Below are 16,982 nucleotides of genomic sequence, written 5' to 3'. Positions count from 1 at the left end.
AGCACGTACATATCCAAAGCAAGAAGTCTTTGCATGCTTATTCATTAATTTTGGTTTGAGGAGCAGCTCCGATCACATGTGTGCACTTACACAAACATTGTGTTCCACAGAGCAGACTCTAACAATGCAATATATGTGGAAAGCCCCTCACTGATATTGGAGCTCCATATATGCCTCAGAGCTCCCATGGGGCTTGAGATCAGGGACGCAAACAAGAGAGAAAAAATAATGACATAGACTTGGATAACATTTAGCTGCGAGTCCTGTATGACCTGGTCCCTGTTTTCTGTCTTGCTCATTCCCACCTGGCCTGAGAAAATGTGGCTCTGACTGACTCCAGCTACAAAGGCAGTGGCTGCGGCTACTGATTTAAATTTTGTTTAAGTTTTGGTTTTAGTTTATTTATATGCCATCTTTCCACAGTGAGCTGTGCCAAAAGCAGCTCTCAACACACACCAATATACATCAGAATACATAACATGTAAAAAAAAATCCAATTCCAACAAACTAAAATAAGACAAAATCAACAATTCAATTTTATAATAATATTGCAATGTACAGAGAAAATCACAAAGGTATTTACTATAACTTGGTTTGGTTCAGACACAATATGTACAAGGGCTCATGCAAAGCATTACATTTGAAATACTAAAGGTATCCCTTGGTGCTGGACAGCTGGCTGTTATTTAGTTCCTGGAGAAGAGGAATTGCTTGTTAAACCACTGTGGGAATTGTAGCCCTCTGAGTGGAATAGGGGATCTCCTAACAACTCTCAGCATCCTTTAGGAACTACAGTTCCCACGATTCTTTGAGGGGGGAAGCCATTACTGTTTAAAGTGGTACGATACTGCTTTAAATATATAGTGCAGATAGCCCCTAACAGGAAAAAGAACAAAAGAACGTGCCTGGGCTTGTTTGGGAGGAAAGGTGGGGTAGAAAATAAATAAATATTTTTCCTGCACACCAAGAGGCAAGGGGCTGGATCTTCTCACCAGGCTAGGTGGTTCACAGCTGGCTCCCTCATCTCTCCTCCAGAGAGCCCGGCCAATAGTGCTAATGAACAATAGTAATTTCATTCAGATCTATTTATTTTTAAAACACCCTCAAACAGAGATTACTCACCTAGTAGAAATTTGAAGAGAAGGGGAGGATCATTCCCTTCTTGTTTTTCTTGTTGAGATTCTGCTTCCTCTTTCAGGTTCATGGTTAGTCATTTTCTTCTAACCTCTTCTTTGTTACCCCAAGTGCTCCATCCTCATCCCGTTCTTGTTCCTTGATACTAAATCCATTTAGTGGCCATTTTTATAAGTAATTCCTTAAGAGTCTTTTATTATCCAGCTAAATGCAGGAAGCCATTTCATTATGTGGTGTTCCATGGTGAAGGCTTTGAAATTCGAATGGGTATAATACGGATGGTGACAAGATAATACATATTCAATGTCCTGACTGCCTTGATATTTATGGAATGGTTAACCTACCATAGTGCATCTTTACAATCATTTATTTGATTCATTGGTCATTTCCCTTGAAGTCTCAAAGTGACTTGCAAAAATAAAATTTCAGTGCATAGTACAAAAACAGCCAAAACTAGATTAGCAACACTAAAAATGATAAAATGACCACTTGGTAAATCAGTCATCTGTACAGACTTGCCAAATCTTACCACACTTCTCCCCACTCCCCTCAGCAAGAAATGGGATTCACCAAACTTCTTAACATCTGGTCAGTAGTGACATGCACTCCATGGTAGCTCCATGATGGTAGTGGCAGGGATACAATATAAAGCAGAGGATGCTAACCTCAATATCAGGCCTGGGGAATCCATGGCCCTCCAAATGTTGTTGGATTCCAATAACCATCAGCTTCCACCAGCATTGGTCAGGGATAATGGGAGCTGTAGTCCAAAAACATCTTACAACCATAGGCTCCCCTTCCCTGTTCTATATGATAAACGCATCATTTAGGTCAAGTCTTTACCCTAATGCGGTGGTTCCCAGCCTTTTTTCTTGGCCACGCCCCACCTATGCACCTCTAAAATCCTGATGCCCATGACATATAAGTCTTATTATTCAAAAAGTGAACTCCTGTTCACGTGGAGGAAGCCTCAAAGGCCATTCACTGTTAAAAACTCATTCTCAAATTGCCCCCCTTAAAAATCAAATTGCCGCCCTGTGGAGCGTGTGCCCCACGTTGGGAACCACAGCCCTAATGTCTTATCAACAAAGCAGCCGGCAGGTTTGTGTGCTATTTTGGCATACCCACCCAATACTCATTAGGAATGAGATTTAGTTTTACACAACTAAAGACCAGGATGTGCTTCTCCTCCTGGTTTTAAAGGACGGTATGCAATATTCTTCCATCTCTGCTAACTCAAGCAACATGATGATTCATCACAACAGAAAACGGGAGGAAATGGGAGGGGGCCCATCTTGGTTTGTTGCTTCATCCATGGCCAGTGTTCATATAAGGTACCTGTCACCCGAATCTTACCTGTCTGCACTGCGACTGGAACTATTTAAATAGAAATACCACATACATATACACATAAACTAGCATAAAAGCCAGTACCTTCGGAATTGCATTCAGGCAGACCGTCAAATCCTAACACAATATTCCCCTCTTCATCATACTCTGCGTAAGTCCCAGGCGGGCAGGTAGGCTGTGGTTTCTCAGTTGGTGGCTCAGTAGTTGTTGGTTCAGGAGTGGTAGGTTCAGGAGTGGTAGTAGTAGTGGCAGTAGTTGTCCTCACGGTGGTTGTGGTGGTGGAAGGAGTGGTTGTTTTTTTAACCATTTCAAGGCCTATCAGCGGCTTCCCTCCAAGGCTGATGATTGGTTTATCTTGTGCATTTGCTACAGGTTTGCTAAATCTCCCATGCCCAAACAATGGCAAACCATCTGGGCTTACTACAGGAGCTCCTTTGGAATCTAAAAGAACAAAAGAAGGCAAAAATTTACCTCAGATACAGTTAATACCATGAAGTTTTGCTTCGTGGCCTTTGAGGGACTACTGGGGCAGAGGCAGAGGGATTGTTAGGAAGACTAGGTACATACTTCTGTTGCAACAAAGCTAGCAAGATATAGGGGCTGCCCTGTAACTTAAGAAGAGACACGCTGAATCAGGCCAAAGGCCCATTTAGTCCAACATCTTGTTCTCACATGGGCAAACCATATTCTCATGGGAAGTCCATAAGCATGACCTGAATGCTGCAGCACTCTCCTCACCTGCAGTTCCCAGCAAATGATATGCATAGGCATGCTGCATTGGTATCTAGAGAATACCAAACGCACACACAATTTCCCATCTTTTTCATAGCTTTGTATTGTATAGATTGCTATGCCAATGGGCTCTCTTCTGCTCATCAGATAGAAAAAGTATCAAGTAACTCAATAGAACAGGGATGGAGAAGATGCTACCTTTCAAATGTTGTTGAACTCCCAGCAGTCCTAGCCAGCATAGCCAATGGTCACGGATAATGAGGGGGTTTGAAGTCCCGTGACACCTGCAGAGCCACAGGTCTCCCCTCCTGTGTTACAAGAACCCATACTCTGAATAACCCACATTCCACCCCGTGTTCATATTGCTGCTTACCAACAATAGTCCGGCCATCTCCTCCTAATTTAACTCTGAGAGGTTTCCCCTGGGAATCTTGGAGGTACCTTCCTTCAACATTCAGCACCAGCCCTCGGTCAAGATCTACAATCTAAAAGCAATGTGTAGATTGAAAGGCTCTCCAACGTGAAATAATATAACGTTAAATCTTAAAAGTATTTTCAAATAAGGTCACCCTACCCACTTTATTCCTTGTGGACCATTTATTATTTTCTGTCCATTTCGCTTTCCATTAGTACCAGGGACTACTTTATTATTTTGATCTGGTTTTGTAGTTAGATTGGGCCTGCCACCATTTCCTGAAATATATACAACACAAAGCATGCATTATCCATTACTTTGTCCATACTCTGTCCATTCAGTAAAATTATAGTTCCAAATATTTATAATAACACAATATATATTTATTTAATAAAATTGGTATGCTATAAAACTATAAAAAACTATAAAACTATAAAACCCCAAAGCTGTTTAATAAAACATATGTTAACATATAAATGTATTTTATATACATACTTGTACAATATATTCATTTATGAAATAATGCAGGTATTCCATTGGGATGCAGGTTTAAAAATCAACTTGCAATGATTCTAACAGTTAGCATACATACACTGATTAAACTATACAAGCCCAATTATATTCAGTGGGAATAAACTGGATATATGTCCAACACACTGGTACAAATTTGTGATTTTTATGGTCTGACATTAGGGACCACTACGATTTTACTATGGGCTTCTTTACACATTATATTTAGGCATGGGATATTCTTATGTCATAGTAGATTTCACCTGCGGATGTTTTTTGTCTGTTTTTCATCAAAATTCTACATACTAGCTAGATATACAGGATTTGTGTGACCAATAATAAATCAATTTAAGGAATAAAATTCAGTTGACCTATCAGGTCATACCCTGAATAAAACTATGAAAGTCTCTGAATACTCACCCACTAGTGATCAGGTCTACCTAATATTAGGTTTGAATTGAATAATCTTCTGCAGAAATAGTGAATTAGGACACACTAGGGAGACATTCTGAGAGAAATGGCCAGCTGGGAGCAGTGAGATTTGGGGATGGGCCAAAATGAGGCAAGGAATTAAAGAGCCCCTTAGCGAAGTAGGTGAACTGATAGATAGTTTCAGAACAAAACAATTTCCACTGATGAGATCTCAAAGCACAACATTTGGGAGCATCTTATAATAACACATATTCTCCATAAAAGGATTGGGATGGGAGGAACACCCAGTTAACAAGCATTAATACAAGCATCACCAATGCATTACCTTGCCTGTTAGGAAGCCTAAGCTGCTGTCGTTGAGAAGGGTTGGATAACCTTGAGTTTTGTGTTCGTTGATTGGAGGACACTGAGGATGAAGAATGTGTTGGAGAAGCAGAGTGACTGGGATGAAGCTGAGAAGATCCAGAAGTAGAACCAGAGGAACGTGGTGAAGCCAAGTTCACTTTAGGCAATGTATTCAATTTGTTAGAAGACTGGGAAGACCTGGAAGTTAAAACAGTAGATCTACTCAATGCAGTGTTCAATGTTTTAGAAGTGGGCTGTTCCTGTTCCTCCTCCTCATCTTGTTTGTACACTTCCTCCTCAGCAAATTTTGCTTTGGGGGGCAATGCAGGGCTTGGTGATTTACTTTTATCACCAGCAACATTGTTATTTAGGCTTTGACTGCCCCCAGAAACTGAAGAAGATGGCCACTTTGCTGCTGGAGATGTTGGATTTTCCTCCATTTCTGACTGGTCATAATCCTCATAATCATCATCACTGTTTATCAACTGATGTGTTTTAGAGGATGACATTTTGAGAGAAAGTTCAACTTTTGTTGGGGCTGGCTGCAGGAGTCCATATTTTTTGTCTGTTTGAGATCCTGTCCTAGTAGGGACTCTGGAGCCAGATGGATAACGGGGCACTGAAGGATGAGTTTGTCTCAGAGAAGTTGAGGATGATTTTGAAAATAAAGAAGTTTCTCTGCTGTAGTGATGGTCTTTGTCTAGGTCTCTGTTAGAGGTAGATGCTGGCTGAACAGATTTGGATTGATGAGGAGATGCAGGCAATTTATAGGCATCAGATGTATCTTCACTAGATGCAATAATCTTTGACCCAGTATGTTTTCCTGGTGACAGACCTAAACCTCTGGAGGAGGTTAAAGACTCTCGCTGAGTTGAAGATCTTTGCCCAGATTTACTGGTCTGAGACTCAGAATGCTTTGAAAGAGAGCTGGTTCTTCCCTGAGATATTCTCCTAGATGGAGAGACTTCTTTGGCAGGTATTGAATAAGAACCCTTCTGTTGCTCTTTATCACTTGCCTCTTTATAATAGTTTGCCTCCAAACTGTCATCATCTCTGTCTTCTAGTTTTTCATTACTCTGGTGGGATGATAGTGTAAGGTGGCTCCTTGAATGTTGCGACTGATCCGTTGATGCTTTTGAGGAATAGCTGGTTTCTGGATGAAGAGTTTTACGGGATAAAGCATGTGACCTTCCCATCAATGGTTTTTTAGACAAAGGTGAGGCTTGCTTCGACTTAGGAGGTGTATCTTTGCTCTCAAGATGGTCAGGTTGATATTTAGACGCAGGAGGCTGTAAAGGAACTGACTTTTCCATAGATGTCCTTAATAAAGAATCAGAAGATGGAGATGAGGCTCTGGACCTTGAACTATGGCCATTTGTTAACTGAGAAGAAACACCGGAATGATGGTTTGTTCTGCTTAATGAAGGGGATTGGCTAGACACTGAAGACACAGCATCAGAGTGTTGAACTTTAAGTGAAGAATCTATATCTGTAGCTTCTCGTTCTTTGCCATAGTTTTCTTGTATAACTCTGTGATGATTCTTAGGTTCAGCCAGAGAACTCCTCCTTTTGGTATAGTCCACTGAAGAAGATTGTTTAGAAAAGGATGGTGAATAAGCATTAGGAAGAGTTGAAGGCAGAGGACTTTCATCTTCATCCTCCAGTTCTTTGTCTTTATTGGAATTGGACCTATGATTACTGCCTGATGCCAAACGTAAACTGGACTGAGGTTGAACCTTTGAAGACTGTGTAGTAGAGGGGCTTTTCGGGGGTGGAGTCCTGGTACCATATATATTACTGCCTTTGTTGGCAAATCTGTTGGCAGTAAGGGCTGATCTATATTTGAACAAATTAAAGCGTTCAGATGCAGACAAACTTGAAGAGGACCTAGAACTGAATCTAGAAGATGGCCTTCTTCTGTTCTCTTCATCTTCTCCTTCATCATTTTCACCAGTATTAACATCAGAACCTTCTTTTCCCTCAGCCTTACGTTTAGCAGATGAGCTATGTGAGTGAGGTAAAGTATGAGTAGCAGCAGCAGCAACCGCAGAAACTCTCGGATCTCGTGGCACATGGCGGTTAGAGTGCAGGAGAGGCCTCGTTTGCACAGATGCAGATGAACTGCCCTGAGGAGAAGAGAGCCTAGAACCTGGTCTTTGCTCTCTTTTTTCGGTTTCTTTGCTTTTATCAGCATCAAAAGCATCACTGGTATCAGGGGGAACTAGTTTATAAGAGGGATGGTGTGAATGACTTTGAGAATTTGAGGCTGCAGATGATACAGAAGGAAGGAATGGTTTTGTGGGATGATTCTGAACCACCTTCCGAGATCCAGATGGCTGCTGATTTGAATGTGAAACTGAATGCTTAACTTCTGGAGGTTTAGGTTTTTCCTCTGAACTGTCAACTTGATCATTACTTTCATTATCAACCGGCAGATTATCCAGCGTGACTTCATGGGAAGAAGGTAGTTTAGAGCTGCTCTGTCTTAGATTTTTTGTTTCAATTTTGGGATAGTTAGGAATGGAAGATAATGAAGGCTGTGGTAAGAGGGAGGTTGGTGATGACCGATGCTTATCAGTGCTTGCCTGCCCTGTTCTTACAGGTGTGCGTGACCTATGAGGTGTTTTACCTGAGGAAATGACAGAGTGTGGAGGTTTAACTGGGGAGTGTGACTTCACACTGCTCTTAACATCCTGATTTTGTGGCTGCACTCTTGCAGCTTCTTTGGAGGGATTGTGGTCAGCAGTGTCTTCTCTGGAGAGAGAATCAGTTTCTAGCTCTGCTCCCTTTCTAGAAGACACCTGAGACTTGGTAGGGACTCTGCTCCCAGCTAGGAGTTTATTCTTTAAGTCAGAAGCAGAACTCTTTGAATCTCTGCCACCAAGAAAAGTAGATGAATGACCCAAAGTTTGCTTAGAGGAAGAGGACGGTGATGAGGCAGAAGAGGTGTGAACAGAGGAAGAAGGTGCAGAATTCTTAGATGCTTTCGGTTCCAAATCTGCTTCAATATTTGTTTGTTGATCAATACTTGATTCGCCTATATTGGCTACAACAGAAGAGAGGGGCAGGGGGAAGGAAGGAGATTAAATAGAAATCTATAAAAGTAACCAACTGTTATTAAAAGAAAATGAAAATAGCTTGCCTAATGAAACATTCTGGCAGCAACCCCAAACCATGTTTTAAATTATGGTGATTCAAAGCCCTGTCCTAAATCTACAGTTCTCGTTCACATAGCCATGGAATAAACACAGTAATGAATATGCATAAATAGTCAAAAATGGACAATTTGAAATGTTATGAGGTTGCATTTTAAGACAAAAATTTAGTTTGAAATGTGAGGGCCTAAGACTTGCAAGCTTTTTCATTTGTTTTGCTTCTTGCAGGAATCAGTTGTGAAATGTCAAAAATTAAATGCCACTGCAGATCAAATCTATCCGTCTCTGAGACAAACAGAAGAATTCAAACCAGGAAGCAGTGAGGTTCTGAATCAACCACCACATCCCAAGCCCTGCAATCTCCATGCCAGCCGGGGTGCAAGGACTGTGGCTCGGTGCCTGGAGAGACACTGCCAGGCAATACACAATAATGAGTGAGATGGACCTTTGTCTTGGTAAACGGCCATTTCAAACATTCAAAAGGATTGGGAAGCGCATATATATATGGAATACTTTAAAATTGTTATGCCAGTAGCAGTCCAGTACCCTCACAGAATCTGCAGGGCTTTAGACTTTAGATACAGTAAAAGAAACAATAGTGGTAGCTTCCTACCTAGCTGGCCAAAGCTAGGGCCCCCATGGGTGGAGCCACCCCACCTTCCAATTTGGCAACAGGCCAATGTAGAGGTGACTATGCAGCATCCTAACCAGCCAACAACAGAGGATTGCACTCTAAAGGCAACTGTAGAATTCTGATGAGAATGTTCGTTTCTACACTGAAATCTAATATACTTTAGCCAACTTGTAGAATGTTTACATGGCCCACCCACTCCAAAGTCACCACTCCAGAGCGATCCAATGGCTTTTAATGGAACATAGGGCAAAATAGCAAAGAGGAAACTGGCTGGCTGAACTGTGACAACATCATACTTACTTGCTGGCATCGCAACACTGAAGGCTTTAGACTGAGGCCCTTGGCCCCTCCTGTTTGCGGCGCGAATTTTGAAAATATAGCGCTCCCCAGGCTGCAGATCTTCCACTAGGGCGGATGTCGTATCTCCCGGGTAGGAAATGGACTTTGCTCCGAAGGGCTTGAGAGCGGGGGCGTATGAGAGAATGTATTCTGAAATGATTTGGCAGACGGTTGGAAGGAGGAAACTGAAAACAATCCTGTTTCCAGCGGACAGACTGTATGGGTAGGATGAATTAGAACGTGCATTACTAAAATTAATACACTGGCAATGCACGTCAAGTCAACAGCTGGGGCATCAAAGACATCATATACATAGTAAGTTGAGCAAACATTCCGTCAGCCTTTTTAGTTGCAAATGTCCAAATATATTTAACTAAATACCCAACTCTCTCACTCACTATTTATCATTTATATTACCACCCCTACCTTGGACATCATAAGATTTTGCAAATAACACGGTGAATCAGCTGTTTATTAAAATAATAAGAGTTGATAAAAGGCACATAGTCCATGGGTATATATTAATGCTGATGGACCTATGGCCCATGGGCTTAGATAGGCTTGCCAGACCTCTGAGGTTGGCCTGCCATGCCATTTTCAGTGAACCATGCCCACCTTTCCCTGGTTCAACATCATATGCCATCAAGCATGGGAAGGTTTAAGCCAGATGTGCACTCTTAACTCTTCCAGCTATTGCTTGAAATGTTAATCATTTGATATCTTAGAGCCTTACACCTCAACCAACTCTAAATGTAAAGATAACCAAGAACGGCTCTATGTCATTTTTAGAGTTGCATTTAGATATTACTATTACCTTTTAAAATTATGAGTTGTATTCAATGAAGTTGTCCCATTCACACAAGTACTTCTGCTTGCAAAACAGAACTTCTCTTTCCTCTTCCCTCCCAAATCTGTTGTAGGGGTTCCACCAACCCTCTGGAGCAGATTTGCAGGAGGGAGGGAGGGAGGGAGGAAGGGAAGGAGAGGACAGGGAAGAGAAGTTCTGTTTTGCAAGCAGAAGTCAATGTGCAGACGAGATGACTTCACTGGATACAACCCAATGCCAATAGCAATGAAGATGTGCTCCTTTCTGCACTGCCAAGGTAAGGCAACAAACTACAGGCAACATGAGAGCAGCCCACACCATAGTTGCTGGCTCCTCCTCATGCCAGCATCACCCCTCTCAGAAACTGGGGCACAGCTGACACAAGGCATTGGCACTTCCTCAATAGCATGGGAAGCAGCAGGACTTCAGATCAGGAATCAATGAGAAGAGATACAGCTAACTGGAGAAGGAAGGCCATAGGTAGGTCAGGACAGTATTTTTTCCTCTCTGTTGCCACTTGACTCATCTGGAGCTTGTGCTCACAATGCTTCACTTTGCAGTTTGGCTTCATACCAGAAGGATATGTCATTTTGATTCTCTCTGTTTCTTATTTTTCCGATCTTAAATTCTCCAGGTTTCTGCCACAATCTGTGTTTGTTTTTAATCCTCATGAAATTTCATCAGCATTTTGATAATAAACGCATTTCTGTATGCAGTTTTGAGTAACGTACACATTTTTGCAAGCAAACCATTTTTCTAATAGAATTTGGTTTTGTATGTTATTTTCACCTATGTATTATTTTTTATACACCCTCCCCAATGTATGCATTTTTGTAAATGCTAGTTTGTTGGAGGACAGAACTGCAAAATTAAGAGAAGTGTGAATTTCAAAAGATTACTGTATTTTGGTTCCCATATTTCGAAAAGGGAATATTTGACAGATTTTCCTTTAGATTCAAATTGAATCAATCAGTTTGTAAGAGACATTAATGCCCTCCCCCCAACTCTACATTCAACCCAAATAAAGATCACATGAGCCCCTCCACTCCACAACTGATTTGCTGTGTAAAAATGCTTCCTCTACAGAATTTAACTCTGAATTCTTGATCCCAAAGCATCAGTCCCTTTTCTGCAGTACCAGAAGTGGAGCAATTGCTTTGCATGAGCTGCTGTATTCAGAATTTGCTTCTGTATATATAAAAAGTGGTGCCTATGGTGATAACTCAAAACAACAGAAAATTCAAAATAAAGACAAGTGGATAATACTATCTTTGAAAAATATAGACTCTACCAGCCATTTACAGGACACGTAATACCACGGCTTGCCAGCAATAGCTACACAGGGCACGTGTTCTTCCAAAATAGGCAATATTTGGATAGATGAACAAAATTCATCTAGTGTTAACAGAAGGAGTCAGAGTATCTGTGCAAATTAAAAATAGACCTCTCTTGTGGCTGCTTTCACCACCCTGTATAATCCAGTCTCTTCCAGTTCAGCATTCTTGACCCACACCTTGGTTCCATGCTGGTCTGTCTGCACAGCCTTCCCCTCTATGTGGGGTTATGGTGTAGAATTTGGAACTTGCCTATAGATCATGCTGATGGCTAGAAATGTCTTGAAAAAAGGTAGCAAAGAGAATCAAGCAGTCAAAGAAAATCTGAGGGACTGTGGCTCAATGAAAGTTACAGGAATTCTCTCTTAACTGGTCCCTCACAAAACTAAAACACATGGGAGAGAAGGAAAATCTACCAGGCCATTTTAGATCTGTGGTGTAGCTGAGCACTCAGGAGTCAAGGTCAAAATGTTCCACAGCTGAAAGTCCTCTGTTTGCAAGCACTGCGAACAACCAAAGACATTTCAGCCTGCCAGCAGACCACCAGGCAATAAGAGCATATTACCTAAAACAGGGCTAGAGAACCAGCAGCCCTCTAGATGTTGTTGGACTATAACCCAATCAACATTGATCCTTGGCAATTCTGGCTGTGGTTGATGGGAGTCAAAGAAGATATGGAGAGCCACAGATCCCCCAGCCCTGGACCTAGAGCAGAGCAGCAGGATTTTCAAGCCACAAACAGAAGCTGAGTACATTATAGCCACTGGATTTTCAGGATTGAATATGTGGTTTCCTTCAACTTTGCTCAGCGGCTCTACCTGAGCTGGAGCTTAGAACCTCTCGTGTTAGTTTGTTAATTTGTTAATGTATTAATTGCCTTTCATGTTAATTTCAAGGTGATTTACAGTTCAAGGTGATACATACAGTAATTTCTATGTGGTCGCCACCTACCTTTCACTTTTCCTTCACTCTCTGGAAGAGCATCCCAGGTAGCAGCAACAGTTGCTGTTTTGCCTTTGATTGGCCAAACATTCAGGTTTTCTGGAGCACCAGTGGGAGCTGTGACATATACAACAGACCAAAAAGAAAAAGGGGGAAAGGAGTAGTGAAAATAAGCAATGGAGTTGGGCGGTGGGATCCAGGCATTTGAAAAGAGGTAGGTGCCACCTGAAGCAAATTGAAAGCAACCACATTTTTGGTGGATGGTGTTGGTGTTGTTTTTTAAAAATCCAGATTTTGCAAAACACTTTGGAAATGTACTAGAGCAGGACTAGAGAGAGCCAGTGTGGTGTAGTGGTTAAGAGCAGTAGTCTCGTAATCTGGGGAACCGGGTTCGCGTCTCCGCTCCTCCACATGCAGCTGCTGGGTGACCTTGGGCCAGTCACACTTCTCTGAAGTCTCTCAGCCCCACTCACCTCACAGAGTGTTTGTTGTGGGGGAGGAAGGGAAAGGAGAATGTGAGCCGCTTTGAGACTCCTTAAAGGGAGTGAAAGGCGGGATATCAAATCCAAACTCTTCTTCTTCTTCTTCTTCCCCAACCTGGTTCCCTCCAGGTGTTGTTGGACTCCATGATCCCTGAGCCAGGATGTTCCATGGTCAGGGATGATGGGAACTGGAGTCCAACAACAACTGGAGGAAACAAAGATGGGGAAGACTGGACTAAAAGAACCTGAACAAAACCAGCCTCTTTTTCTTACTTGTGTGCATGGCACTGACACCATCATACACAAATGTTCATGTGAGTTTAAGGCCCAAAGGAGACGTCACAGTAAAATGTACACCTTTCACCCAAAATAGTAGAAGTGCATTTACCTACTCCTCATTCTCCATTATGCCTGTCAAAACTTGCCCATGCTATGAAGTTTCCACATTTTGTGACCACTTCCAAGGGGCAATGATGTAGAGTGAGTTGGGGACAGAAACAAAGAATGGTGTGACATCACAGCACAGGATACGTGCTATTATCTTGAGAGCCAGTGTGGTGTAGTGGTTAAGAGCGGTGGACTTGCAATCTGGTGAACCGGGCTCGCATTTCCGCTCCTCCACATGCAGCTGCTGGGTGACCTTAGGCTAGTCACACTTCTTTGAAATCTCTCATTCCCACTCACCTCACAGAGTGCTTGTTGTGGGGGAGGAAAGGGAAAGGAGATTGTTGGCCACTTTGAGACTCATTCAGGTAGTGATAAAGCGGGATATCAAATCCAAACTCTTCTATTAGATACTGTATTAGAGTAGAAGAGAGGGGAGCAAAATGATTGTGGCAGGATTCACCTGACGAGTCCCATCAGTGGAAGCCCTGTGCAATGACTTCCAGGTGTACAATGGGGCTTTCCCCTTTCCCTCCCCCGCGCTCCCTCATGCCCATCCCCAAATTGGCTCAGGGGGAATCAGGACAACTCCCAGAACAGTGCACAATGGGAGAAGAGGGGGGATTGTTCCATCAGTCAAGCTGAAAGACTTGTGCTGATGGAACACATTGAATTCCTCCCATGAAATGCATCTGGGCAGCATGTACCCATATGGTGGAACATCATATATGGCCCTCAAACACAATTCTTTTCAGTTGGGTAATCAAATGCTGAGTCACTAAGAAATGAGATGTTGAATGATGTAGAATTCTGTGTAAAGCAGCCCCAAGTAGTCTCAGATCCAACCCCAAGCAATTAACTCGTATAAATCACATTCTTAAATATAATACATACCTGCTTCTGGGGTTCTCTGATAAACTGAGGCACTCCACTTGCCTTCCCTTTCTCCCTGTGAGATTCGAACTGCAAATTCATACATGGTGTCTGGAATCAGTTTATCTACCAACACCCTTCTGTTGGGTATTTGTTTGTAATCCCACCTCGCTGATTCCCCTTTCTCTCGGTAACGGACAGTGTACTGCCTTAGAATAAAACATGGAAGAATGCACAGTCAGAAGATATAAAGCACAACTATAACTCTTCAGCTCATCACAAGTCCATTGGACTATATTCAGCAGAAGTACAAGTTAAATGTTTGGGGGACATAGAAATTTTGAGTCACAATAATAAGGCCATGATCACATTTCCTCAAACACAGGAGTGTCCTTAAAATTAACCGTGTGTCACATGATCTTCTACACTAAATCATAGTGTCTGGAATTTCCCAGACACACCCAGAATACCACAATCAGAAGCAGTGTCCGGGCGGAAAATGGCAAAATGTCTGGGAAAATCCGGACGTATGGCAGCACCCATGCTGGCAGTGTCGTTTTTGTTGACCTTCCTGAAAAATACCTCAAAAATGTCATTTTTGTGATTTTGCCAAAAAAGCTCAGCAACTTTGACCACAAAAAGCTCAAAACCTTGCCCAAGAAAGCTCAACAACTTTTGTGTCCAGATTTTCACTTTTTAAAATATGGCAACCCTAATGGTTCTCATGCTTCTGTAAGAGCTTTCACAAGCAGCTCTAACTAAGTTTCACTGTCTTTGCGCAATGCTCCAGCATGAGGTGTTGGAAAAAACGCTTCCAAATGGAAATGCAAGAGTGGTTCACCCAGTGGGGCAAAGCCAGAACAATAGCCTCCCAGCAGCAGCATCACTGCGCTTACTGGGAGGGTTGTGGTGGTAGCAAGATCAGAGCTGTTGCAGGTGCACCAGTAGGAGTGACAGACTGACTCCAAAGGTGCTTGCCTAGTCCTGGCATTGCTGCTGCCTTGTCCCTAGAGCTGTGGCTCTGCCCTAGCAAGCAAGCCACTCCTCAGTAAATGGGCACTGAAGAAAAGGGCCCTCAGTGTGGCAAATATACCTAAGGAACCCCCAATGTGGAGCCAGCACTGGTAAGGCAACTTCTGTAAGGCCTTTTATATATCTCTCTCTCTTCCCTGTCCTCATCTATTTCATGTGCTGAATTAAAAACAATCCTAACAGAAGAAAAACAATACCACTTCTGGAAAATGAAGGCGTGACCATCCACAACAATACTTTTCACACCTTATCTGCAATGAAAAAGGGACACCAGTCTGCTAGGCAGTACACTGCAGGCTGTTGAGGTCAGATACCCACCAAGATGCGCCAGACATGCTGTGGATTGGCACTAGTACAGGTCAGCCTTATTACTCATGTGCAAAGGAAGGCATGAAACCACTCGCTTTATTTTATCCTGAAGTGATCCCCTGACCATGCCATCTTTCAGTAGCTTCATACAGGTTGGACTTGGAACACCTCTGGCATATCCAGATGCAAACAAAATAAAGTCTAGTACCTAGAGGAGACGGGCTTCTTCTGTTTCTCATAGATGGGATCTGTCCAGGTAACAAGCACGGACTGAGAAGACATTACACGAACAGCAACGTCTTTTGTCTCCTCCAGCTCATCCTCTTCTGAAATGCAACCACAACAGTGAGTCAGTAATGAGAATTCTGGACATCATCATTATTAGCACTGGCCTCTTATTGCAATAGAACTACATGATGCTTCTATAATGGGCCAGGCTTAATGGTCCTGCTTACATAATTATCCTGATTAGCCCCTTAGCCCACTCAACCTCAGATGGGCGACCTCAATCAGGGCCTTCTTTCTTTACTATTATGGCCACTTACAGGCTGGCTACTCATGTTAGTAAACCATGATCAATGGCTCAAATGGCTGGAGTTAAATACTGGTAATTTATAGCAGGCATAGTCTCAAAAATATAGAATACTGTGATTCATTTGTTCCCCCCCCCCAAACCCTAAATTAGAAATGTCAGTATCAATCTTAAAATGCAGTAAAGCGTGGGATGGAGAAGCCTGTGGCCCTCCAGATGTTATTGGACTCCTGAGTGAACCCAACTAGCCTCCACACATCTGGGAACAGGCTGCAAGACTGGTAGAGGGCACAGTATCCAATTAAGTGTGAATCCTAGCAGGTTTCTTCTTTAAAAATATTGAATGATGGTTCCACGCCAGCCTTCTTTAGTTTCCATAGCCACCCACGGATGTGGCACAATTCCCTGTGACCAGGGCCATGGGCTGAAACCAGTAAGAACTACTCAACACACACCAACACTATACAAGTCAACCAGCTAAAACCAAAGTCTCTGCTTCCTATCTTGCACCACCTGTTCCCAATTCATCACTAAGTAACTAGGATTTCATCTCTTTTCCCCGGGGACAAATTAGATCAGATAGTTTAAGACTGTACCACATGAAGATAAGATTATTCCATTACATCTGCATTGGCTATGCTGCAGCCAATATGAGTTTTGCTTTTTAAGATTAAGCTGATTGTCATTTCCTTCCTTCAAGGCAACCTCCTTCACCTTGCTCCGCATATTCCTACATGCATTGGCGGACTGGCAGAACAGCCAACTTGAGGTTAGAACTTGGACAAGAGCCTCTAACCTTAATTTCCCACCAGTTGCTCTTCCCACCTCCGCTTAGGGTGACTTCATTTGCCATTGTTCCATCTTGAGCTAACAAGTTACAGCTGGATTTCCTGCGCTGTTTACACAGAAATTAAACCAGCTTCTCTTCTGAGTCTCAGTTTGAGTATGAAGTAGCAGTCACGCACCATGTAGTGAATTATAATGCCACACCTCACATGCAATTCTCTCAAAGAGGAATCACCTTTGGGGTTTCCACACCTGAACACTTTCCTGTAGGAAATTCCTCAGCTGTTCTACTCTGAAATTCCTCTACATTTTACCTCATATGGAAACACTAACCAAGGGGCTATGCAAACCCATCGGACAAATTTTGATAACTTCTGTTGGTTGGGATAACTTGTGGGAAGAACATGAGATACTTAATCTCAGAATCATGGGTTCA

The 16,982-nt window shown here is 42.5% G+C and overlaps 1 protein-coding gene across 1 annotated transcript in view; it reads right to left on the bottom strand.

Moving 5' to 3' along the window:
- The window catches only part of FNDC1 (fibronectin type III domain containing 1), an 89,052-nt gene that overhangs the window by 32,771 nt on the left and 39,299 nt on the right, over nucleotides 1–16,982 (bottom strand). Inside the window, exons 3-10 of the mRNA XM_083496371.1 lie at nucleotides 15,437–15,554; nucleotides 13,909–14,096; nucleotides 12,158–12,265; nucleotides 9,008–9,196; nucleotides 4,899–7,964; nucleotides 3,791–3,909; nucleotides 3,590–3,701; nucleotides 2,569–2,925 (exon numbers count right to left, since the gene is read on the bottom strand). Of these exons, the coding sequence (XP_083352497.1) occupies nucleotides 2,569–2,925; nucleotides 3,590–3,701; nucleotides 3,791–3,909; nucleotides 4,899–7,964; nucleotides 9,008–9,196; nucleotides 12,158–12,265; nucleotides 13,909–14,096; nucleotides 15,437–15,554 (4,257 nt within the window). The remainder of the gene's footprint in view (nucleotides 1–2,568; nucleotides 2,926–3,589; nucleotides 3,702–3,790; nucleotides 3,910–4,898; nucleotides 7,965–9,007; nucleotides 9,197–12,157; nucleotides 12,266–13,908; nucleotides 14,097–15,436; nucleotides 15,555–16,982) is intronic.

This window comes from Podarcis liolepis (assembly GCF_965112155.1).
Source record: "Podarcis liolepis genome assembly, chromosome: 3".
NCBI classification, from domain to species: domain Eukaryota; kingdom Metazoa; phylum Chordata; class Lepidosauria; order Squamata; family Lacertidae; genus Podarcis; species Podarcis liolepis.
Note: the sequence above shows the minus strand (reverse complement) of the source record. Positions and strands in the feature narration are given on the sequence as shown.